At 41.9% G+C, this 26,944-nt stretch overlaps 1 protein-coding gene across 10 annotated transcripts in view; it reads left to right on the top strand.

Moving 5' to 3' along the window:
• The window catches only part of GABRR1 (gamma-aminobutyric acid type A receptor subunit rho1), a 30,093-nt gene extending 4,453 nt beyond the window's left edge, over positions 1-25,640 (top strand). Inside the window, exons 2-10 of one of the 10 annotated variants that reach the window (XM_081857208.1) lie at positions 11,098-11,151; positions 13,252-13,358; positions 17,252-17,319; positions 18,148-18,371; positions 19,568-19,650; positions 20,614-20,754; positions 21,377-21,529; positions 23,327-23,523; positions 24,813-25,640. In XM_081857208.1, coding sequence (XP_081713334.1) covers positions 11,098-11,151; positions 13,252-13,358; positions 17,252-17,319; positions 18,148-18,371; positions 19,568-19,650; positions 20,614-20,754; positions 21,377-21,529; positions 23,327-23,523; positions 24,813-25,103 — 1,318 coding nt within the window. In that variant the 3' untranslated portion in view covers positions 25,104-25,640. The other 9 variants (XM_081857215.1, XM_081857214.1, XM_081857213.1 and 6 more) reach the window with 9 other exon arrangements.
• The last annotated feature ends 1,304 nt before the right edge of the window (positions 25,641-26,944 follow it).

Genomic DNA, 26,944 nt, shown 5'->3' with positions numbered 1-26,944 from the left:
TTGCTCAGGATTACTGCTAGATCTGCTTCTTCCAGACTCCACTGTGGGCTCAGTCTTGAAACTGATCCTTCTGCCTGTGCTCCTATGGGAATCTAATCTGCCCTGTCCCAATTTTGTTGGAGTTTGTATGTTCCCAGCACTGAGAAATAAGGCAATACATATTTCTAGGACCTTAAATATCTTATTTTCCTTGTGTGCGCACTGCCTTCTCAGAAGCACTTCCCCCAAGTTCAATGGGACTTACTCCCAGGTATAGGATTTTTTTGGCCTTGGATAACGTTGGTACGAATGGTACAGATGTGGTGAAATAACTAAACAATGTTACTACAAAGGCTAATGACCCTTGGCTTAAGTAAAATTCCCTCCTCATTTAAATAGCAGTGTTGTCTCTCAAGTAGGTTCAGTATCATAATCCATGCCTGGCTGATGGAAAAGTGACATCAGAAGACAGGTTGTGTTGGGGCACAAAGTGGTTCAGCACCCTCTGCCCAAACACCTCTTCTGCTCTGTAAATTGTGTCCCACACACCACTGTCTGTCTCAGGAGGGGGGAACCTCTACCCTTCCAGTTCTTGTTGGACTCCAATACCCACCAACCCCAGCCATCACAACCAATGAGAGATCACTTTTTTCCCTGATCCTTAGTTCCTCCAGATGACATGTTTATTGAGCTTGCATAGCCTGATCTGCTTGCACAAAGCTTACATGGAAGTTATACCATGTACAGTCTTTATCGAGCATTTGTTCTGATTTGTGGGGAGGCTATATGCCAATGAGCATTCGTTCTGATTTGCTTGCCACTATGGTTATATGGCTCCCTGTTGATCAGTCTTCTATCCCACACTTTGCATTTCCTTGTCACTTGCTTAACTGCAAAAAGTCCTTTAAATAAAGGTGGATTTGATGTGTCAGAACACGCTGATCCACTTTATTTGCTCAAATCTAACCTTGTGGTATACAGTTGAATTCCTCCTTTTTGCAATTTGAATTGCAAAAAGTACTGATGGTCCGGAGGCAACCCAGTTATTTTTCTAATAGAGCTTCCTGAATTTCCAAACAGGAGCAGAGTCTCCTTTTGACTGAGTTTTCTTCTTTTACTGCACCCACAAGTGGACATCTTATATAAATGACTGGGTGAGGCAGAACAGTTAATGGGTGACAACTAAGGTGTAACTGGAACGGAGGCTGTTTTGCAGTGATCATGAAAATTTTCCACCATTGTAACTTCCTGCGTACAATCTTGGCTCAAGCTAGGATAGGGATAAGGATGGGGATTTGCCTTAAAGAAGGGCTAGAGGGGTTCTGAAATGAATTCTTTTACATGCACAGGCTGGAAAGCCTGCCAAAGGGGAGGAAGGTGAAGTGGAGGGGGGGACTCCCACTGCCACAGAGCAGCCCCACTTAGTTCCTGTGCTGCCACTAGAATCACTGTGACCCAGATTTAATCTATTTCTACCTCTCTTGTTTTATCGTCTTCCTTTTTTCTGCTCTGCATTTTCCTACTGCATCATTTCTAACAGCAGTCACACCTACTAATCTTCCCTGTCCTTAGCTCTTTGCTCTACTGCTGATAGTTATTATTTCCCTTATGAGTTGGTTCTCATAGAATTATCCCAAAGCAATTCAACAGTAAAAATATGTAAAAAACAGTAAAAAAGAATTTCAAGTCTAACACAGATACAGACTGGGATTTTTATTTTTTATTTTAAATTATCTTCACTTAAAAGTATTGTTGGGAAAGGAAGGTCTTCAACAGGTGCCAAGAAGATAATAGAAAAATACACTACGAAAGACTGGAGAAGTGATACCCATTTCCTTTTACTTTTTGTAGGTTGAGTTTATTATTAACTCCTTCTTCCCCTTGTGATTTTTTCTCTGTGATGGCACTTGGTAAACTACTTGTTCCTCCAGCCCAGAAATGAAAACCTGCAGCCTTCAACACATTATTGTTGGACTTGAACTCCCACCAGCCCCACTCAGAATGGCAAATGGTTAGGAATGATGGAAGCTGCAGCCCATTAACAACTGAAGGGCACAGCTTTGCCATCCTTGCTCTAGCCTATGTACCACATTTTCTACTTGGTGACAATCCTGCTGAGATACAACAAGCTACCACCACCCACTTCCTGCACTTTCTGTAAACAAGTGGAGACATTTTTGTTCCAACAGGCTTTCACAGCTGGACAAGTGGGTCTTTACCATGAGTGTCCTCTTGTTAGGGTTTCAGTCTTTTTCTAAATGTACCTGTTGTTTTGTGTTTTTAACTATCATCTATGTAAACTGCCCTGAGAAATCAAAGATGCTGATGATAATTTATTCTTTCTACCACTTGCACAACCTAAGCATCTTTCCACTGTCACCATCTTCCCGCTTCTTGAATTCACCCTAATGCATCTCTCCATCTCTACTGAGAGGACCTGTCCATCTGTCTTTCCTCCCGCCCACATTCATTCTCTCTCTCTCTCTCTCTCTCTCTCTCTCTCATTGGATTTATTTATCAACTTTTATCAGAACTGGGATGGGTGGGGGAGGAAAGTTTTATGTCATTCAGAAAGATAGTTGTCAATATTGTGTTGCTTCCAGAGATTATGAAAAAATAAAATCGATAAGATTATATGATTTGGCTTACTTTTTGCCTTCCTCTGCTGTACATCTTGCATTGCTTGACTGAGCTATTTGAAGTTATTCGCTCATCAAGCACCTTTTGCAACACCCTTTCATTGTGGTGTGCAAAACTGAAAGTTAGGCTCACAGGATAGGATCCAGAAGAAAGAAGCTTGGCAGCAGTACTGGAGTCACTGTAAAGAACTTGCAAGAGATTGTGCAGTTCCTTGTGCAAAATTGAAGCACACCTCAGAATTTCAGTTCCCTTTTCATGTGCAGCTATCCTTTGCTAATTCAGAAAAGGCCTCAAGAGCAACCCTAATATTATTTCTGATTAACAGTGGGAAAATTATTCAATAACTTCTTTTAAGGTAGTGATTTAATTAAAGTAAAATAATACCTTCACGTTCTATTTGTACCATAGTTACACTTTTGGAAGACTGAAAAAATATGTTCTCCCTGATAGGGAAGTGCTGATTGCACCAGGATTTAAGAACGATTGTTTCTTAAAAGTGCTTGTAACTTCCACTTTATTAAGTAACTATCACTTGTAACACAGAATCCTGGAGTTGTGGACATTTCTTTTCCTTCTCATCACCTCTTTAGACCTTTTCAGTCCTAGTATTGCCAGTGCTTAAAACCAAAAATTCTCAAAGTCGAATGCGCCCTGAGGCCAGGGTTTATGTTACAGGGGGACAGGCCTTATGTTGGGAGGAGGGCACAACTAAGCTGTCCGCAATGCGACTGGTCAGTTATTTAAGTATTTTTATTTACTTTATTTTATTTACTTGGCTATGCCCATGCCCAGCATTGGGCAGAACGCAGATGAAATTTGGGGAGAGGGAATCCAACAGTTTTTGGTGGGTTGGGTTTTGGGGAGGATAACCTAATGTGGAAGTGTTTTTCCCCCACATGTATGAACAAAGCCCAGCAGTAAAGCTGTCTATTCACTTGTAAAAAAAACCCAACAAAAAAAAACACCTGATCCCCTTTACCTTTCCTGCAACTGGACCATGAACAAAAACCTAAGTTTTTCTCTGATTGGTTAAAATACCTACGATTGAGGGTGCTTCCAGATCATAGCTGTCAACTTACAGATAAGGGACCAGCAGCCTTGAAAATAAGGGACCAGCAGCCAAAATAAGGGACCTGCAGCCTCACCTGTTCCAGGCACTCCAGTCTTCCTGTCCTCCTGCAGTCTGGTCAAACTCATGCTGGGTAGCTTCGAGAACACTGTCCAACCAACTTTGTAACCAGAGTTTCAACTGAATAGAATCTGAATCACATGCACCACAAGGCCTATGCAGCCTCAACTTAAGATGGCTCCCCGGCCTGCCTTTGCACTGCAAAGTTTGCAGCAGCACATGCAACAAAATGGCATCCAGCATTCAAAAAAACCCTCTGCTTGCATTAACTAGCCACACAAAGGCATGCAAGCTCCACCCCCCAGTCGTTCTTAGACTTCTTATTGGGTGAGCAACACAGCCAAGCAACACAGTTGGAGCCTCCCTCCTCCCTAGCCAGCAGGGAGGGAGAGAGAGGAGCCGCTTCCTTTGAAATTTAAGGGACATCATTTAAGGGACATTTAAGGGACATCCATCAATAAGGGACAGCAGCGGGACATGGCGCTGGAATAAGGGACTGTCCCTTCAAATAAGGGACACTTGACAGCTATGTTTCAGATGGGTGTTTATTGTGGGGTAGGCACACCTTGCACATGCATTTTTCTTTTACAGCATCTACATGACGTTTCTGGCATCAAAATGGCATCCCATATCTCTCCCCCCCAACCCTTGTCAGATTTGCCCATTCCAGGAAAACCCCAAAACTGTAAAAAGAAAGAAAGAAAGAAAGAAAGAAAGAAAGAAAGAAAGAAAGAAAGAAAGAAAGGTTACCAACTAGCAGTTTCAAATAGCAGAACTATCCTTTTACAATAGTAACCTTGCCCCATCTAGAAGTCCCCTCAGGTTCCCCATGTTGGAACATGCAATATGATGCCACTTGTTTCAATATTGCAATGGTCCTGTTTCATAAGTAATGTATTGAGCAACAGCTCAACATAGTGGTGTTCTGCCAAGTGCATGGGCGCAGACTGTTGTTTCATAATGGCTCTAGAGAACAAACCAAAGGCTGGGCACAGCAACTGACCCCTCAGTCCTTGGTGGGATAGCTGGACATGCAAATACGGTACATTGTACCAATCTGGTTTGCCTTTTGCTTCTGGCATGTCAACCTTTTCCATGTCATCTGCAATAGCTCAAGATTAATGGATAGATCTGGCCTTACTTCTCCCAGACACCAGGTCTAATGCTCCCGCACATCTTACCAGATAGACCTGGCCTCGCAGCCATTGGGCACAAGTACTGCATCACTACAACTTAAGTTGATCCCTAGACTTGAGGTGCTAAACTAGTATCCTATTTACTTCTATTTACTTTCTTTGGTTGCTTCCAGGCAACTTGTTCATTAAGCATTCATCTTGATTACTTTGCACAAAGTTTGCAGGGAGGTTATACACATCAACATTCATTCTGGAATGAATTCATTCAGCATTCATTCTGATTAATTTGCAAAGACGCTATTATATGATGTCACATCAATGAATTGTTATCCTACAGTCTCCAGTGCACCCTCCTGTCACTTTCCTTACAAAAAGAGAGAGTCCAATTTCTTAATTGTGCAACCTGATTTTACTGTTATGTGAGGAGAAATCAAGAACAGTTAAGAAATGCTTCTTTCAGTACATCCCTTCTCTAGGCTCCACTAATCCTTCATGAGTTCACATAGTCAGTCTTTGTTTAAATAAGTCACAATCTACCCTCTTGTCAGATGAGCAAAATACAAGATTCAAACCCCATAATAACTAAAAAGCTAGCTCACAACATTATGTCATACTTTATGCCTGAACTGTGCATATAAACACAAGTAGCCCCTGCCCCCAATGTTCCTGTCTGCTCCCCCACCCCTGACCTTCCCATATTGAACAGGGGTCCTAACCAAACAGAGATGTCAAAGCATGTTCACGTGAACACGTATGAAAAATACCCTTCATACCTTTACACGCAACATGCATGGGGGAAGCATGTTGGGGACAGGGCTAGTATGTGCACCCCCCTGCCATGCCCCATACTTGTGTTTGCATTCCCCTTTCAGGCATAACAGAGCAAGGCTTACTATGTCTAAGAAACTCAGGAAGGGTTTTTATGCTACTGCTTTCTGCAGAGCACACGATTGTGCCTCCTGAAGAACGAGTATGAAAGCTATACTAGATAGGACATGGGAGTTTCATGGCTGGAACTCCTGACCACCTGTTTCTTTGGACAAATCAAACAAACTTTGTGGGTATTTGGATCAGGGCTAGAGCTCACAGCAAACCTCCTAACGCTTTGGTCATATCCATGCCATTCATGGCTTCCTCTCAAAGGATCCTGGGAACTGTAGTTTGTTACAGGTGCTGGGAACTGTAGCCTTGTTAGGGGTAAACTACAGTTCTCAAGATAATTGGGAGAAGCATTATGTTTTAAATGTGCTTTCAATGTGTGGTGTAGATGTGACCCCACACCCAGACTCTGATCCAGATTTCCCTTTCTGGCAATAATTTATATTAGTGGCTGAGTGGAAAACAGACAAAAATTTAATTTGCTAGTCAGGATGAGTGAGGAGTGGGAATAGACTCAGATATGAGATGGGAGCACTAACCCTCCAACACCACTCAGACATGGCAGGTGCAGAGCTATTATAATAGCAGGGATACTGGGATGTGCAGGGGAGGGGAGGGGAAGCCCGTGAAAGGTAGTTTTTAAGGCACCTGGCAGGCCAAAATCTGACTGCAGAATTGCATTCAGCTTGGTCACAGGTTCTACAGGCACCATTGGCAGGTGTTAAGATGCTGCTAAGCCCCTCTTTGACACTTTTTCTAAAGCTAATTACCTGCCCAACCTCCTGCACACTGGGGCTGGGGCAGGGGAAGGAATTTTAAACAGGATCATAGCTTCGTAGGAACTGGTTACAACTCCCCTCTCTGTGCACTGCAGCCCAAATTAAAACTAGGAACTTCTTCACATTGTAACAAATTCCCTGAGTGAACTAACAATCCAATCCTATTCCCAGGGAACTCTTGTAGCTCTGTGAAGGTCTCCTATCAACTCTCAACACCCTTAACAAACTACACACTCCAGGATTCTTTGGGGGAAGCAGTGACTACCGTATTTAATGTGGCATGATACTGCTTTAAATAGATAGGGCAGATGTGACATCGAGGCGCAGGATTTCTGTGTGCAATGACAATTTTATTTTAATTTGTTTATCTGGAGAAGTGTTAAGTATGTGAGCCTCCATCTCCAATGTGAAGTGAAACATCTTGCACACAGACTTCTAACTACTGAGGCATTGTCTTCGTGTTTTTGTTTTCTCCTTCAGTTTTGTTCCTGGGAATTGTCTGATTGCATTTTATCGTCTAAGAAATGTAGAATGGGCAAAGAATTCAGTTTCTTTCTAGTGCAGAGAATAGCAGGGAGAGCTAAATGAAGGAAAAATGTATGAGGAAGCAGTTTAGAATTCCATTTTAACATGACTGCACTGGTTCCTTCCCCTCACATTGTAAACAACCAGGTAGTAAAATTATTAATTCCTCTACAAATGTAAGAACAGAGTATTTAGATACTATGACAGCTCACTAGGTGCATAGCTTTGCTTGTCTGTTCTGAGTTGCTACATTTGCACTCAGGGTTTTGTTCCAGGGGTTCTGTTGATTGAGCATTTATCCTGATTTTCCCCCACAACTTTTCAGAGAGGTTAGATGTTGCCTGTGTATTAAGCATTCATTCCGATTTGTTTGCATGAAGCAAATGTTCTACCACATTTTCCAGCACATTTTCCTGTCACTTTCCTTATTGCAAAAAATATCTGCTGAGGGGCAGGTTGTGTTTGTTGCACAAGAGTGCAACCTGAATTTGCCGATCTGTGATTGAATCCCACCCAATAATGGTATCAATATGGACAATCCAGGATCAGTTCCAGGTTTGAGAACCCTTAGGAAAGTGCTTTCTATGAAACCCCTCCTACATTAAATTATTATTACATGGGTCCCCCACCTCTTCCAGCCACAGCTGACCTGCTGGTGGCAATAGCAGTCAACTATGAGTCATGGTTTTAAATGTCCCACAATGCCCGAGAGCAACCAATGTAGCATTTGCTCCTGGGCATTGTCGGAAATTTTAAAAAACAGCTTGTTGTTACATGCTGTAAAGGACATTTTTTGCTGCCAGTGGGCTGTCCAAGTGGGTATCCTGTCCAAGGGTATCAGAAGTCAAGAGGCAATGCTTGTTTTGGTTTATCTTACTGCTGCATTTGGAAGGTTTTCAGTTCCCCTGCAGCTTAGTTCACTTGCTTGAGTCATCTATATTTGTTCTACTGACCTCCCTTCACCTCCAAGGTATCGGTTGGCACATTACACTTTGAACCTTTTTGCTTTTTTTTATGGTACACTATTAATCTGGATTAGATGGGTTGAACAGTTACAGATGTTTGGCAATGAAGAGCCAGGTTCAGTAAAGGAATTGGCATTGCATGATGCTTGGCTTTCAGAGCCTTACAATCCTATAGGCCAGTGGTAGCCCTCCAGCTGTTTTTGGGACTACAATTCCCATCATCCTTGACCACTGGTCCTGTTAGCTAGGGATGATGGGAGTTGTAGTCCAAAAACAGCTGAAGGGCCAAGTTTGGCCACCAGTATAGGCTATAGGCTCTACAGCATAGAAAGATGTGTGCAGACTAACTATGTGTGTATCTGTGAATTTTTTATTATTAAGAGATTTCTATATTGCCCTCCACCAAAAATAGACATGGGGTGGTTTACAAAAATGAGATGATATAAAAGCATGTCACAGAACTTAAAGCAGAAATAATAAAATAATTCTCATAAGTTGCAGAAATAGCATGTTGTAAGCATGTTTCAGTATGTGTTTCTTGATGAGGGATAATAATGCTTCGTTAGTTTTGCATAACAAAGTGACTTTAACATTTTAAAAATCTTCTTTTGTGATTATTATAACATTCTGCACAGTTAATTCTAAGGGGGGGGGTATGTTAAAAGTTCATGCCCCAACACTTGTCTGCTTTCTGAGTCTATTTTGCTAGCCAAATTTCACGCATTAGCTCATCAAATTCCCTAAGAAAAGAATATAGACTAGCCTTCGCCTGCTTTTAGTTGCTTTCTGTTATTACCAAAAGCTATTTTGATAATGAATTTCCTTTGTTAGTGTGTTTTTTTAGTGTGTATGTGCGCTTACATAAGACAATGCAAAGTGCACCTGAATTGGCAGAGACAAGAGGAGAGATTAGCAAATGAGTCTGCTAACATGATGCATCATTTTTCATTCATTAAGCCTGGATTTTACATGTTTAAAAGCTTACTTTGCTTGCTTTGCCCCCCACAAGTGTGCTAATTTAGAAGATCCTCTTTTAGAAGGGGCCCAACCTGAAAGAAGTCGGCAACTGTCAGAGTACATCAAATGACCTGAAGTGTCTCTCTAGGTCATTTCCCCAGAATGCACTGTGCATCTTTGACTCCAGGAAGTCCCTTGACTTCACTAGATTTTGATGGCAGCACCTGGCTCGACAGAGTCTACTTCAGCCACTGTGTCACAAATAGGTTGGTTCAGTATTGTCAGGGTAATGTACTGGACGGGATGTTGCACCACTCTGGGTACGCCACTTTCAACAACACTGAGTGTGTATGCACACATGGCCATAAAGTGCATTTACTGTCTTCTGCAGACACATTTTTTTGGTCAGTGCACCCACACCGTCATCTTCATATTGTTGGTACATTGTTCTTTTGGTGTTTTGAAAGTGCCTTTCAGTGGAACATTTTGCATTGTCTTGCATTTTGTGACACATTCTGAAATGCATTTGGCTTGTGTGGAAACAGAGAACACCTCCTATTGGGCAGGGTCTTATGACATTATTAGTCTGCACCTGAACCATGGAGATTAACCTGAGAAAAACCTGAGCCATTTGGTGTTCTAGTCTACCTGGAAGATAATCAAATTGTTTTAAAATGTGGCTTAAAATGTCTGAAGAATTATTTTGAGCACTGCTGTTGTTGTTGCTACTAAAGTGTTAATATCAGTTCACTCACAATGTTATTGTCTCATGTTCTGCAGAGCTCAAATTATGGGGAGAAAGGCAGGGAGCTCTTAACAAGACCCTCTATTTAAGACCCTTGTTAAAACCCATCCATTTTAGCAAGAAAAAAATGCTCCTGTAGCCTTCTAAAAACAGTGACTGGGGTGGAGGGAATTAGAAAACGATAGCTTCACCTGTCTCCCATCCCTGCAGGATTCAAACACGGAGTAAAGGCTATGAGAACTTGACTCTATACAGCAGATGTTTATCCTTTGTTCCATGAGCATTAACCAGGGATTGTGTATAATTTTACAACCTCCTGCCTCTGATACTTTACTTTCCCCTCTTCTGCAGGCCAATCATCTAAGTTTCACACTGCAAGTTAAAAACTTTTTTTTGGAGTGAGATTCCCCCTCAAAAACGATTAAATAGAACATACCCCAATGTTAGTAGCTTATGCTGGAGGTGTCAATCTATCAAATTTTCCATATTCTCTGGTCATCTTCATAGAGCAGATCATATTGGCACCAAATATTAATGGAAATAAGCAAAACTGTGGAATACAAACTGCATCAAGATCCTCTAATGCAGTAATATTGTTTGGATACATCAAGGAAGTCGCATTACAGGAAGATGAATAAATTATCCTTCACCTTCTTATGTCACCCTGACTTTAAAGCACATGACTTTCCCCCCAAAAGTCCTGGGAACTGTAGTTCCCATCTCACAGGAGTACAATTCCCAGAATCGGTGTGGATCATCCCTAGATGTCAAGCATGTGGAGTGGGGCAAGAATAAGATCCTCCAGAAAAAGAAAATTGGCTAACCAAGTTCTGAGATATGGTTCAAATGCACAAACTTACAAATATAATAAGGATTAGGGAAGGCTGACAGCAAGATGATTCATTGAAATGTGAGGCATGTTTATATCATACTGTATTGGAATGTAAGGATGCAGGAGGCAACAAATGCATATAGTTTATCGAAGCAGACATAGATTTAAATATATTTGAGGTCTAGTTGCACATTAAATATGGCTGGCTAAAATAATCTCTTTTTAGAACTATGATTATTTTATAAATTAAAATAAAACCTTATATTGAAAAATGTTGAATGTCTTTGTACAGTATCCAATATTTATATAACATTTCTGTATGGACAAATTAATTTAATAATGGATTTTTGTATTTAGTGCTTATGATAATAAAATTTATATTCATAAAATGGAAAAAAGGAAAAGTTAATCTCTAGTGTCAATATAGTGTGTCAAGGATGAAATATGTGATTTGCCCTAGGAAGATATCAACGTAACTTTCTAGAAGATTGTGAACATACGCAACCTATCATTTTTTGTTTTTGTTCATAGTCGGCCTCAAAGACAGAGAAGAGAAACACATGGAGAATCACACAAGCAAGGCAGGTATGCTACTAAAAATTGAACAGGCCAACGTCCTTTCCTATGCCTTCTCTCCTTTGTAACCACCCCTACCCTCAGCAGAAGTCAGTACTGATAAAGTTTTCAGATCACACCCATGCCAGTGTAACTAGTAGAATAACACAGCAGAGCTTCAAGATCTTGGTTCTTTTCCATTGTCAGCTATTTCAGACTTGACAGTGAGGAAAACTCTTTGCCACAAAGTTCAGCGTGAAGTGTTTTAGAGCCTCAAGTCACAAGACAATTATTCACACTATATACATGAAGTTAGAAGATGCTGGTGCATCATAAACTATGCACTACTAATAACTAAGTATAATAACCTGGGCTTAGGAGGTTGTAGTAAACATGGCACAAGAGACTCAAAAAGGGGCGAGATCCACACAAAGCTGCTGGATGCTGCTAGCTATACATCAGCCAACACACATACACACAGGGGAGGCAAGGAGAGAGAGACTTCTCCTTTGGGCAAGAAGTCATGCCAGAAGCCTGTTGCTTTGAGCTGTTTTCAGGAGGCAAGACTGTTGTCTGGGACCAATAGCTGTAGCTCAGTGGTAGAGCACCTGCTTTGCACACAGGAAGTTCCTAGCATCTTCAGAAAGGGCTGGCATGGAGCTCTGTCTGAAATTGGAGAGCTGCTGCCACTTAGAAGATATTAAGTTAGGTGGACCAGTTATCTGATTCAGTACAAAGCAGCTTCCTATACAAAATTAAATCCAGGTGCATGAAAGCCAATGGAAGATGCTAGCTCTTCCTCCCATTCTGCTGGGTGATACTGGCAATGGTGAAAACAAGCAGCCGGCCAGCAGCGCTCTTGGTCTCAAGTCTATTTCCAATGGTTACAGTGGATCAAAAGTATTTAGGCTTGAGTACCACTACCAAGTCACTGTCAACGTATCAAGTAACCAGCGTGTTGCAAACTTGAAATCGAAGCAGTGGGCCTGAGCAGCAAATTACCTCAGCCCTGCTTTCGAAATAAACCAGGCACACATCCAGCTCAGACCGCCTAGACTGTGCAACCAAATTTGCTTCCCAAGCAGAACTAGCACAACTTTAAACTCACCCAGCTAAATGCAGCCTGCACATCAGCCCTGTATGAGGCCTGTCGCATGCATGGCAGTTTCCTGATTTGACAAGCCCATTCAGACAGGAAGAACTGCTTTGCCACATCGCCAGTGAGCTTCCCTACAGTGCTGATGGACTACATTTGGCTTGTGTGTGTGTGTGTGGAGGTGGGCCTAAGCTGAGGTGACTGTTCTGAAGTAATTGCTTCTGTGTTTTCGCCCTCCACTCTTTAAGGCTCTCTTTGCCTTTCCTAAGATATCTGGAGCAGGTATGGAAGCCTTTTCTCTGCAAACCTGCTTCCAGCCTGGCTGGGCTCCCAACTTGCCATATTTGCTCTTGGGCTGCAGCCAGTTGGCTTTGCAGCATTGTTTCTTTAATGCCTGTCACAAAACTATCTTAGACTTGCTTACAATTCACTTCTCAGTGCTTCCTGGCCCTGCCCCTGTTCCTGTTTACTTAGCAATTACGGTAAAGATACATTAGACAGCGTGCTATACGCTGCACAATGTTGTGTTTGTTCAGTAGGGACTGAATAATCTGAAACGTGCTTTAGCACTCCTATCACACTAGCTGTCTAAAAATACACCAGATCATATGGGGTTATTTTTCAAAGGTTTTGCATAGCTCCCCTACTAGTCCGTGATTGTTGGTGGGTCCAGTTACTTGAGCAGAGCTGGAGGAGATGAAGTCAGTGGCATGTCAAATATCATTTCATCTCCTCATGCCTTTCAGTCTGTAATCTTATATGCTCTTTTCTGAGAGGAGGTTCCATTGAACACTGTGGAACTTACTTCTGAGAAAACAGACATAGGATTGAACTGCCAATGAACTCGGCGAGGTTATCCACCACTCTAGGAAATATTGGGACTGGACTATTTTTTAGGCATTTAACCAATACAATTACTTGATTTGTGTCTCCACACACCAGATTGGTGTTCTGTGAGCCCCCTGGAGAACCCACATTAAGGAATAGTGCAGTAGTACAGTTGTGTAATTGTGCTTTTCTCTTTCTCCACATAGTCCAATATTGAAACGAAGTCCTGATATCACCAAATCACCACTTACAAAGTCAGAGCAACTTCTGAGAATAGATGACCATGACTTCAGCATGCGGCCAGGTTTTGGAGGTATGACATGTAAACTTCTGTTGATATTCTTTTTTCCTCTCTGTGTTTTCTTAAAAACACCTCTTAGTGATTTTTTTTAATTAAAAGAAGTCTATAGGAATACTCAATATCTACAGGCAAAGGTATTCCCTTGCTTTCACCCTGAAGTTTAGCTTTCATGCACTCCCCTCAGGAGTGGCACGTCCTACTTTGCCGCCTGAGGCAAAACAGGAAGGTGTCATTCCGCATCACCAGAGCCTCCCTTACCTGGGTCATGTGGCAGCGTCCATGTGGCAGCAGCAGTGATGGTGGGTTCTGGCAAGATCACACGGAGTGCACGGGATCTTGTGAGATCTCCCTGGAAGCCAGTGCCCCTGCCTCTTCTCTGCCAGCGGTGGAGAAAGCAGGATGGGCAGGCCGCCTCTTGGCATTCTGCCACCTGAGGTGCTGCCTCAGCCAACCTCATGAGTAGGCCGGCCCTGACTACCCTCACAGAGTCACTGTGCATTTAGTTAACACCAGGGCAGGCAGAAATATAATAAGTGCAGCTTCCTCTCTTGCTGCATCCTGACGCTGAGAAGAGCTGTGTATGTTGAATTCCTGCCTGCCTGCCATTAAGCTGTTAAAGCAGGGTTGGAGAACCTGTGGCTGTCCATATGTTGTCAGGTTACAGTTCCCATCACTCCCTGCTTCACTGAACATACTAGTTGGGGATGAAGGGAATTGGAGTCCAATAGCACCTGGAGTACCACAGGCTCCTCCCCCTTGTGTTAAGGATGAAACCAGATGGTCGCAGAGGCTGGGGGGGGGGGGCAGGGCGGAAATGTGACAAGCAGCTGATGTGGCTTGTGTGCTTGAGTGAAGTGGTTATATTTTGATAAAACTCAAGTAATATATTTTTTTAAGAGAGCGAATCAGTGCCCTCCTGCGCTAATCCCAGATGTGGGAGGAAAAGGGTATTTTGAGGGCAACAGGGAAGAGTATTTTCTGTGGCGCTTTTTCTTATTTCCGAATTGAAGGGCTCAGCTCTGGTTTTTAAAACGGGTTCAGACGCCTGACTGAAATTAAGCCACAAATATGTCTGTGACCTTATTTAGCTCAGTAAATGCTCCTGTTGTGCTAAAGTGACTTCAGTTTGGCTCTATCATATTCCTCATATAAGAACATAAGAACTGCCCTTTGCTTGAGGGTTATTACGAATGGTGGTTTAAATGTGACGTTTATTTGGCTTTGCTGGCTAGTTCGTGTCTCTTAACTGATGGGCAGCTGCCTTTTTGAAAAGCTTAGGAACAATGAGCTTTTGTTTGTTTCTGCAGCGTATCTCTTGCAAGCTTATTGGCCTATCTGAATTGCCAGAGAATATTTTTTTAAGTACAATGTTATGTGCAGATAAGTACAATTCCCTCATAAACTTAAATTATAAATGAGTCTTAGGACCCCTCCAGACTGGTATTTTATTGTGGATGTATTCTGTGGCACATGTTGGATTAAATCCATTTTCTTTGTGCTTTCTTTCCCCAATGCTATTATATTATTGCTGTCTGAAAGAGCACCAGTGCAGCAGAAACAGGACAACCCCCTACCCCACAATAACATTTGTTACACGAACACCAGGAAGTTGCAGGATAAGCATTTATTTGAAATGAAGACCAGAAACGTGACTGGCAAAATACACTTTGACTGGAGGAGTGTTTGATGAATAGAGCAGAGTATACTGAGTATACAAAAACAGAATCCTGAGAATACAAAAAAATAGGCATGCCTGTTCTAAAAATGGACATGCCTTCTATTAAAAATAAATTTCATGGCATTAAGCTGAACCTTACTGCCTGGTTGGGTCATATTTCTCTGCAGATGGCAGTGAAATCCCAAGGCTTTATTTCACAGCAACTGTGTGTGTACGTGCACATTCGTTTATTTTAGAGGTGAGGAACCTCAGGCCTTGGGGCCAAATGCAGCCCTGTAAGCCTTACCTATCTGGCCTTTGGGAGTTGCCTGACGCCCCACTCCCTCCTCAGGCCCCACCTCTCACCAGCCCTGCTTCATACCCTTCTCGAGTGTTTTTGCCTGGCCGGAATGTGCCTTTGAAGACTGATAATGCCTCTTTGCTGCCTGGATGGAGAACTCAGAGGGGCCTGTGGGTGTTTGCAGAAACTAGCCTACTGTAGAAGAGTAAAATTTACATTTCTTGCTCCACCCACTTTTGTCTCCAGCCCTGCCTGCTCACCACCACCATGTGGCCCCTTGAATGTTGCCCAGAAGGGAATAAAACCATCAAATTGAAAATGGTTCCCCAGCCCTAATATATATAATATGTCATCAACTAATGCACCATTTTGCTGACCTAGCATTTTCACTACAGAAAGAATATTTTAGATTGCTCCAGGTTAATGTTTTACTTCCAGCATTGTGGTTGCGTGCTATACAAAATCCAAGCTTTTAGGACAGAGGATTAGGAAAACATGCTTTCTTATGCCCCACCAGATTAAAGAATGTTGTAATTTATCTACCCTTTCCTGGCTGACAGATGGTCATTCAAATCCAAACTACCGGTACTATTTTACCCCTTGATGAGGGAAGCTTATTGTTACTACATGCGCAATATGCACAATACAAGTTCAATTAGTTGTAAAAGGTTGAGGGTTTTTTGTTGGGGTTTTTTTGTCCAGCAGTGCTCATGAGCAACCTTTATGCTTTTAGCAAATCTCATGTTCTGTAATTGCATTATTAACTCGTGTAGGAGGATTTGTGTATGCATTTTACTAAGATAATCTTTGCTGAAATAGAAATTCTAATATTTATCTCCTAAGTATAAAAAGTGGAAAGTGGTACACCTATTTAGCTGAGTTCAAACAAGTGTGTCTGCAACATCATGACTGTACGAAGTGTCAAATGTCTCAAACCATGTTTTCGTATTCTCCTTGCTTCTCCTTGAACATGGAACTTATTGATGGAGGCAGACAGGTGGTTATAGCACTTGGGGAAGGGCTGTAGCTCAATGGTAGAGCATCTGCTTAGGATGCAAAAGGTTCCATGTGCAATCTCAGCCATCTCCAGGTAGAGCTGGGAGATATTATTTTTTGTCTAACATCCTGGAGAGCCACAGCTATGTTGAAAATACTGAGCTAGATGGACCATTGGTCTGACTTGGTATAAGGCAGCTTCCTATGTTCCTAATTGAGAGCTAAGTAATGAACCTGCACGTGTGAATCGGCCATAAGTGTTTTGCGTATATATCAATATCATTATCATTTTTGATGTCCTGGCTTTTTAGATATTGGTCTGCCCATAGGGACCCCCAGTGCTTCTTACTTTGTGAGTAGGGGTGGCACATTCAATCTTCATCCTCTCTTGCTGGAGGAGTAAACGATAAGCCTCCTGTGTTTGCTTTCACTGCGAGAATCAGGCTCCCCCACCTCTGTAATTAGTTAAGGAAAAACACAATGCATAGTTTATCTGCTCCATATTAAACTAGCCTTTGCCAACCTGGTATTCTTCCGATGTTTTTGACTATGTATCCCATCAGCCCCAGCCAGCATTGCAGTGTAGTCTAAAGCATCTGAAGGCCTCCTGTCTTTGAAGGCCTCTAGTTTACATGGGAACCAGCCCAGAGGTGCAAATGGCCTGTGATCTCACCTAGCAACTGTGTGCTTCTCTTTAATGTTAATGTTTCGTTGTTAGAAGGTTCAGCTCACCCCTAAGTTACTTCTTGGCAGCTAATGACAAATAACCCAGGTATGATTTGGAGTCCTTTACTGTGTAGTAACTGCCTGTGTCCTTAGACATGGCAGCCAGCAAACTATTTTGCATGCTTGCCTTCTTTGTGAGAGCCCTACTGCAAACTACTTCTTCATATGTGCTCTTTTAAAAACATATAAACAATTCTGATGCATTGCATGCTGTGTTTCTTATAGGCCCTGCCATTCCTGTTGGAGTAGATGTACAAGTTGAAAGCTTGGACAGTATTTCAGAGGTTGACATGGTAAGTGTCATGCCCATGCTTGGATGGTTGTTCTTTCTGAACAAGAGGTTTTATGGAATGGGCTGCTCTGAAAAACAGACATCACGTCAGGAGTGGGAAAAGAGATTACTGAGTGGAAAACACTTAGGCTGCATGTGCACCACACATTTTAACCACATTGTTTTCTCCAAAGAATCCTGGTAACAGACCTACAATTCCCAGCACTCTTAACAAACTATAGTTCCCAGGATTCTTGGGGGAGGGAGCACGATGACTATTGGATTGGTTTAAGAATGCTTTAAATGTATGGTTTGGGTATGACCTAAGACATGGATTTGTACATTAGTTTCAAATCCAGTCCAATATTCCAATGGCAAAAATGTATTTATTACAGCACATCTTTAACTACAGAATGGGGCAGCCGAACACTTGTAGGATGTCTTTGCCATTCTACCTGAATCTTACAATTGCAGTGTAAAACTTATTTTCTTTATTACATTGGACTAAGAAATATTTGTGGATTAAAAAATAGTAATGTGAATTAATCCTGCCAACCTAGCAGTTTGAAAGCATGTCAAAGTGCAAGTAGATAAATAGGTACTTCTCCGGCGGGAAGGCAAATGGCATTTCCGTGCGCTGCTCTGGTTCGCCAGAAGCGGCTTAGTCATGCTGGCCACATGACCTGGAAAAACTGTCTGCGGACAAACGTCAGCTCCCTCGGTCAGTAAAGCAAGATGAGCGCTGCAACCCCAGAGTCATTTGCGACTGGACTTCCCTGTCAGGGGTCCTTTCCCTTTACCTTTTAATGTGAATTAATTTTTCCTTGTCTCAATTTCTGGCTTATGCTAGGACTTCACCATGACACTTTACCTTAGACATTACTGGAAAGATGAAAGGCTATCGTTTCCAAGTACCAACAACCAAAGCATGACCTTTGATGGCAGACTAGTGAAAAAGATCTGGGTGCCGGATATGTTCTTTGTGCATTCCAAACGATCCTTTATCCATGACACCACCACAGATAACGTCATGCTCCGGGTCCAGCCAGATGGGAAGGTGCTTTACAGCTTGAGGTAAGGTGAAATCCACAAAAATGCTTGGTTGAGCTTCTGCAAGCATGCTGACTTCATTTCTTATACAGCTGTGTGCATGAATTCTCAGTGGGTGTAACCCAGATCAAGACGTATCACAAGTTTGTGCCACTAACATTATCCAAGTTCAGAATAACAGATGACTTTGTGTATGTGGAGTCATCTGGTGGACGGAGCCATTGTCAGCTTCAGATTTAGAGGGGCCCTTGAGAACGATGCTCTCAGGGGACCCTCTCCTTTGCCACGGCCATCACTGCCCATTCCCTTGGGTCTCCTTTTGGGCCCACTCTTCACACCGCCCAGAATGAGATGCTGCTGTTCCTTCTCTTTTGCATTTGTCACTGCTTGCAGATTTAGCAATAGCAACAGCAAGGAGGAGAAGCAGGGCAAGGGTGCTCCAGAGCTCAGCAGTGGACCTTATGCTGGAATGTCAGGGGTTAGATTCACTCGAGATAAGTAAGCATAATATTTGTTATCAGTCAATTTCACAACTTTTAACAAAAGTCAAGAATGGCAAAGGTCTCCTGACAGTGTTGTCTGGGTGTTGTCCTGCTTTGGGGATTCACATGTGCCAAGTTTGTTTTGTGTAAGACAACCCTTTTTTGCTCCTAAGTCAGCAGGATACCTCCCACCACAAATCTGGTTCACTTCTTTTCAGTGCAAGCCAGACCTGTTAATTAAGGAAATAAGACCCCATGAGTCAACACAGCCTACCTTGTGCATGTTGAATGAGACGTACTTCCACTGAATCACTGGGACATCTAGGCAGAAGCGCCAGCTTCTCCAAATGATTGAAGGGGCCCGAAGCAACATCTTGATGTCACACACATCATACAATGTCCTGACGTCGTGCATAGGGCCCTCTGAATATTGAGGGGGCCCCACCCTCTCAAAAAAGAGATAGGGGTCCCCACAGTGCCTTGGTCCCCAGGAGCCGGTGCCCCTGCTCCTAGGTATGTGTGCAGAGGACTATAGCCTTAGGGAGTGAGCCTAGTTGAATGCAAAGGAATTACTTCTCCATATATAAAGAATTGTACGGACTTGAAACATGTGAAAGTGTTACGAACTAGGCATGCATCTAACGTGCATTATTCCTGCTTTGTGTTTTCTTTTTAAAATATGTGGCTTTTTAATCATGTAAAAGGAAGACATTTTAAATATGCTTATTCTGTTTCTAGGGTTACTGTAACAGCTATGTGTAACATGGATTTTAGTCGCTTTCCCCTTGACACACAAACGTGTTCACTGGAAATTGAAAGCTGTAAGTAAACGGGATCTCTGAAGAAGGCCGAATGCTGATGCCTCACATTTTGTTTCAAAATAGGGGTTGTGTGCTTTTATTCTGAAAGGGTGTTCCTGTGCTTTCCATAGCTGTGTGCTGGAAGAATTATGCAACCTCAGCATGAGTGCTGTGCGCACATAATTGGTACTGCTGCCCTAAAAAGAGTGAGCACAGCTCACAATGAATTGTCCAACAATTCTTTTTTCTTTTGCTTACAAAGATATAGGAACAAACACCCTGCTTCTTCTCTGTGACTACTTTAATTTCAGTAAAGCCCTCTTGCAAAAAGAGACCGAGTACAAACTCCCTCCTCTATTGCCCCTGCTAGTCATGGCCCTTGCAGGTCTGTGACTAGATTGGATGACGAGGGCCTAAAATAGACTAGATTGGATGATGAGGGCCTAAAATAATAATTATATTGGTTGGGTTTTTTTTTAAAAAAATGTTGCTTATACTCCAGCAAACAATCTACAGACAGTACAGTGTCCCTTGTTTTCTTATCTCTTGTTGTGGCTAATTACTGGGTTCGTACAGCATTGTGCAAAAAAAGTAGTAAGTAAAATTATTAATGTAAAAATTTGTAAATTAGCAGCTGCCCACCTTTTGCTTTCACTTGATTAAAAAAGAAGTGGATGATATTTTCAGAGGTGAAACTGGGAACTGCGGAGAAGCAGAGGCAATACATGTCCTCCACCCCCCAACATTGATGTTAAAGAGTCTGCTCTCAGGTCCTTTCCTTATTCTCATATATGTCAACAGCAGCTATTCACTTAAATGAGAGAAAAGTAAATAAGAGCTCATATTAAATAGAAAATAAAATCCTGTCACTGGACTATATGGTGTATATCTGTTGACAGTAAGATAGCATTCAGTACGCGACTTAGGCCACAGTGCCAACTGGCTTCATTACAATAAATGAGTTAATATTTCCTCCCTCTCTAGATGCTTACACTGAAGATGATCTCATGCTGTACTGGAAGAATGGCAACGACTCCCTGAAAACAGATGAGAGGATATCGCTATCCCAGTTCCTCATACAAGAGTTTCACACTACCACCAAACTTGCCTTTTATAGCAGCACAGGTGAGTGAATTTTGACAATAAGGCCTGGACAAGGCTCAATTATTGTCGATTTTTATGGAAATAGGTTTGATCGCTACTTGGAGAAACTGTCTTTGGACTTGCCAGAGAGGCTGTGGCATCATGTCACACGTTGTCTTCCCTGCAAAGGGCTCGGCAGCCAATGCCAGATTGTGCTGCTGAACCCCAAATTTGGGTTTGTGCACAATGCTGTAACCCAGTATCTTTGGTACGGGGTTAATTCAAAGAGCTTATTATTAACAGGGTGATAATCTCATCCTGTAGCAACTGCTTTTCGAAAAGGCTGTTTAGAAAGGAGTTGCTGTACAGTAAAAGCTTCAAAGTACTATTGCTACCAAGTGATGATTACCACTACCATGCAAACAACATGGTAGTCATCTTTGGGGACTGCTGTTTTGAAGTCTCTGTTATTGAGGAGTACATCTAAGGTGTACAAAACGTTTGGATAGTTGTAGTTATACGAGGTCAGCACCCTTCATAAACTACAGTTCCCAGGATTTTTGGGGGAAATGCAATGACTGTTAAAGTGGTACAAGATCACTTTAAATGTACGGTGTGGATGTGTGCTTTTGTGATTGACTTCTACCTTCTTTGTCTCCTGTAGGCTGGTACAACCGCCTCTACATCAACTTCACTTTACGCCGGCATATCTTCTTCTTCTTACTCCAGACCTATTTCCCTGCCACTCTGATGGTCATGCTGTCCTGGGTGTCCTTTTGGATAGACCGCAGAGCTGTGCCTGCAAGAGTTCCCTTAGGTAAACAAACCAAATCTCGCTGTGTCTGACCTGCTCTTTTTATAGCAATGCCAATCCAGGAGGGTCTCTCTGAACAGCAGGTGACATTGCAATGTCTGAGACTGTTTCTCACTCCCTTCTCCTATTTGTTGGGGGAGTATTAGCTGGCCATGGGGGTCTATGGCAGGTGGAGGCCTGGATGCATCCACATTCATGGATGGCACTGTAGAAGTAGGCTAAGAATTGCTTATTTATTAGTCACTTTTCTGAGCTAAATGCTCAGAAAGCAATGTAAAATAGAGAAATAATATCAGTAATATTTGCAGAGTATGAAGCATTGAGTGGAAAATTATATTTTAACATTTCAGTGGCTCCATCAGTAGGCATAGCTGTGATTATCTTCTCTGATTATTATTTATTAAATTTGCATTTGGATCTCCTAGTTCTCTCTTCCCTTCCCAATTCATTGCTTCTGATGTTACAGTTGTATTCTCTAGCCTACACAGAGTCCAATGAATTCATGCCCATTAGGAAATAGGCAGGGGTTTATGGTGTAGTATCTTGAGAGAGTTTGAGTAGTGTATATTTGCAGCACTGCATGTGACATCATAGACTCCAAAGGAGACGGTATTAGCTCCTGGACCTTTTGCTCTTTCTCTCACAAAGCAGGATTCTGTCAAAGCCCAAGCAGGGAAATCTTTTTTTGCTGATGTAAATGATGAGAGAAAAGTCTTCACTCAAAGGGATAGGATATAAAGTGGTCACTGCACTCACACTTTCAGCAGTGATTAAACTGCATATGCAAAGCTATTTGGTTCTGACCAATATTAATTGATTGGTAATGAATACAGGGTTGTGGCCCCTGGCTAAGGGGTAATTATGCACTACTGTGACTTCAGATTGTCACATTTTGTGGTCATCTGCCTATTTACCTTCTTGTTGTGCATCACCGCTATTTCAATCCATAACTTAAATATGTAGGAATGTCCTGTCCTTTAGATAATTATTTATACTTTTCAAATGGAATGCAGAAGTGGCACAGAATGTAATCATAGCTTAGATTTAAAACATGTGAAACAAACTGGAAAGTCAGATTTATCCATCCTTCCTTGTGAGACTGAATAGTTTACAGCACAATCTGCAGAGAACTGATTCTAAGTTAAATGAGGCCTCTAGGTAATTGTGCTTTGGATTCCTGGTCTGCACTGCAATCCAGAAGTAAACCTCAGCGCTTTCTGTTATGTACTGAAGTTCTCACCATGGGCCAGCAGGGGGATATTCTAGATAGTTTTCACTCAGGTCCACATATGCAAATAAGGGATTGAAAGTGACATTCAGTGATTGGATAGTTACAGAAAGTGGTTACTGTTGCCTTGTAGTGGAGCTCTATATAAGCAGACTGGCTGAACCATTCAGCTCAGTTCTGTTCTGGCTTGTGAATAAACAAGAGCTGTTTGAAGAATCGTTGTGTCATCTGATATGTTCCCCCACAACTTAACATTTTCAGTGCAGTTTACTCCCTAGTGAATATGTTTAGGACTGCAGCCTTGGTCTAAATCTGTGTCCAAGGGCTGTACCATCAGCCCACAGGTCATCCATGCATCAGCTCATGCAATCCAGCACAGAATTTGCACCAGGCCACAACCAGAGAAAGGTGACAGCATGGAAGATGATAGCACACCATTCAAAGAAGGTAGAGCAGCCCACCTCAAGCTAGCATTTCATTTCTTAATGAAACACTTGGCCCTCTGTTTAGGGTAAACAAAGCCAACTTGTCACCAAAATGACATCTCCAAACGGATTATTGTATGTCTCCAGGGATCACGACGGTGCTGACCATGTCTACCATCATCACGGGCGTCAATGCCTCCATGCCTCGGGTTTCCTACATCAAAGCTGTGGACATTTACCTCTGGGTCAGTTTTGTGTTCGTCTTCCTTTCGGTGTTAGAGTACGCAGCAGTAAACTACTTGACTACAGTGCAAGAGCGAAAGGAACGGAAGCTGCGAGACAAGGTAAATGTAACTTCATTTGGTGCTGTGCAGATAAAATGGCTGTGTACGGTGCTTTCCCCCCCCCCCTAGAAAAATAGGTGCTGGTACTCACCATGAAGTTATTACAGTAAGTGCCACACTTTTTAACAACAAAAAAAGAGGTGTCTGTACTGCGTACCCTTGAGTACCCCCTGGAAAACCAGCACTGGCTGTGTAGATTCTAAAGATGAATCAGACAGACAGACAGACACACACAATGGGGGTCTAACAGTAAAACTGTGTTCTACCCAAGGGTATGTTCAAACCATTTATTTATTTTTTTACTTGGGTTGGATCTACACATGCAACGAGATGCCCAAATATTAACTTTTTTTAAAAAGGTAAAAATGGTGCAGCTCACTATGCCACCTCTGAATGTTTCCATGTTAAGAGCAGCCTGCTAGATCAGGTTAATAGCCAGCATCCTGTTATCACAGTGGCCGAGATGCCTGTGGAAAGCCCCAAAACCGAACCTGACTGCAACAGCACTCTCCCCACTAGTGATTACCAGCAGCTGGCATTCAGAGGCATGTTGCCTCTGACAGTGGAGGTGAAACATAGCCATTGTGGCTGGTAGCTGTTTATAGAATTTGTCTAATCTTCTTTTAAACTCATTCAATTTGGTGGGCTCCCACTAGTTTTCAATTCATTTCCTAGTATGGAAATCACATTTTTCCCAGCTGTCTTGGCACAGCGATGAACACTGCACTCACTATAGGAAGGATGGTCTGGAAAAACCATTAGTTTCTTCACATGAATTTTAATGCTCATGCTATACAGCCTACACAAGCACACTATCTCATATTGGATAGAATGAGCCTCAATGTGGCTTGGTTCCATGGTGCCCTCTATTAACAGAAAAGCACTTGCAAAAGTGGGGAGGTGCCCCAATTTCCACCCTTTCCTCAGCTGCATTAGAGTATAGGGCGGTATATTAATTCTAATAAATAATAATAATAATAATAATAATAATAATAATAATAATAATAGAGGGTCCCATTCTGCAAGCATGTATCTGCTCACCATTTGGAAGACCCAACTCAAAATCTAGTATGGTGTATTTTCACAAATTTACCTTTATATCAGCTATCCTGGCTACTAATAATGCAGGAAATCATAGCCAGATAAGAGAAACTGTGGTTAGATGAGATGAGTCCTCACCTATGGATTTGTGACAGAAGCAACAGCTTAAGGCTGCATTATTGCTCCACTCCAATATGTCAACTGCCAGTTTTCCCCGAGTACAACTATCTTCCTTCTTTCCTCTACAGCTTCCTTGCACTTGTACACTACCTCAGTCAAGGCAACTGATGGGGATGGATGGCAGCTATAGTGACGGGGAGGTGAATGAACTGGGACAGTATGTGTCTGAAAATGGAGATAAACAAGACCGAATGATGGTTCAGCTGGCACTTGGCTCAGAAAGGAATTCAAGCAGGAGGAAAAACCAGAGATACAGCAGCATGAGGATTGATACACATGCCATTGACAAGTATTCCAGAATAATATTTCCAGGTGCATACATTTTATTTAACCTGATATACTGGTCCATTTTTTCATAGTTATTTCTTTAGCCAGTTTCCATGTGGGTGGGACATGTGTTAACTGTATGAAATTAATGTCCATCAAGAAAATGTGACAATAGAGACTGTTCGATACTCCTGTTACATGAAATTCACACAATGCACTCTCCGATTTATTATACTGAGACCTAAGTGGAAATCTCTGCTGAACTGTCAGTTTCATCAGGCCTCAAAATGGCCATCATGGTCAATCAAAACAATAAAAAGTGGGGAGAGGGAAGAATGAAAATTTGCAAAGTGACAAATGCTTTTATTTCAAAAGATAATACGTGATAGGCATTTTTAAAGTACAGAATATTGTAACAGTGTCGCTATGATGGGAAGAGGAATTTTAGAGCACATCTGCGTTCCAATTACAGAAACGATGGACCATGTTAATATTTTTGTTTCAGTTTGTAAATATATACAATATTGTAAAATTATCTATTTAAGTGTAAATTGCAAATCTAAACAGTGTACTGTACACTTTTACCATCAAGACTCCTCTCAAGTAAAAACATCTACTTTTTTGGCTTACAGGCATGTGTGTGTGTTATTGCTAATCAGTCACTTGTTGATGTCACCCTCTAAGGAAAGTCAGGGACCTACAAGGTTCTTACACCTTTTTCCTTATCAGGATGCCCAATGTTGGTTATATTAGGAATAACATTGATTAAACTCACTCACTTACTGAACATTTACCCAAACTGAATATCCTGGGTGAGACCCAATGTTAATCAGATTAGATGCAGTGAAATCAATGGATTAACTAAATTAAAGCTGTTGGTTTCAATGGGTCTACTCAGAGTATGACTGCCATTGGATATCATGTCCTACAAGAGGTTCCACAGGAATTTTCACAGAGCTACCAAGGATGTTGCCTGTGCCTCTCTCATATTGAGGCATATTGACATGGAAAACAGTTTCTAAAGCAGGAATGCAATTTAAACTATTGTGTTTATAAAGTAACATTTGATCATACTCTAATTATTAAGCAATCGAAATTAGTCTGCAAGAGAGATCATATGCAGCATCATAGCTTAACAAGCAGGATCACAAAGGTCTTTTTAAAATTTTCATGGCCTATGGAATTCTTCCAGTTTAAGTATACAGTCTAACAGATTTTAGTTCAGAAATGTTAGAAAACTTTATTGTGTCTCCAAGAAAGGATTATCTAGGCACCTTTATGCAATTTTTATAAAAACTATGTTAAGAGAACACAGTACAGTGTTTCTGCACATCTCAGGTGCTCAAGAGGTTCACTGTTATAAACAAACCGAGTTGTGTGTTCAAGACTGAAAATGATTTTAATACATTACAAGCTCTTGGTGGTTTTTGCTGGAATGAACATCTCACTATAAAAGCACAAGGCAAGATTGAAAATGGTTGGTGACACATCTCAAGTGGTCAATACATTGCAGAACTCAGGACTGAGCAGGTAAGATTTTCAATTTGACCTTTAAACTTCATCTGTCAAAATGGCAAAGGCAGACAAGCTTGAAGGCATCACTACACAAGAAGAAAGCTTAACTTCTTCAAGCTCACTAGGCAACTAAGAAGCACCAGAATTTCTCTGTGACATTTAAAGGTCGAAAAAGAAGCATGCATTTATTAGTTTAGCAACATACCCAGAAAGCTTCACTGAGCTAAATTAATGGAAACACATAATTGCTATCATCATCACCATCATCGCATACCTCATTGCCCTTGGAAAATGAATGCATCAGTCACAGAAGTAGCCCAAGCAGAGGGGTGGCAGTGGTGGTTGCAGCAACAGCAGTGGGACCAGGGGCATCTCTGCTGCCGCCTCAGCTCCTTCAGGCATGCCACTATCCTCTGCG

This window comes from Podarcis erhardii (assembly GCF_964252035.2).
Source record: "Podarcis erhardii genome assembly, chromosome: 3".
Classification (NCBI taxonomy): Eukaryota; Metazoa; Chordata; class Lepidosauria; order Squamata; family Lacertidae; genus Podarcis; species Podarcis erhardii.
The sequence above is the reverse complement of the archived record's forward strand: the minus strand, read 5'-3'. Positions and strand labels throughout refer to the sequence as shown.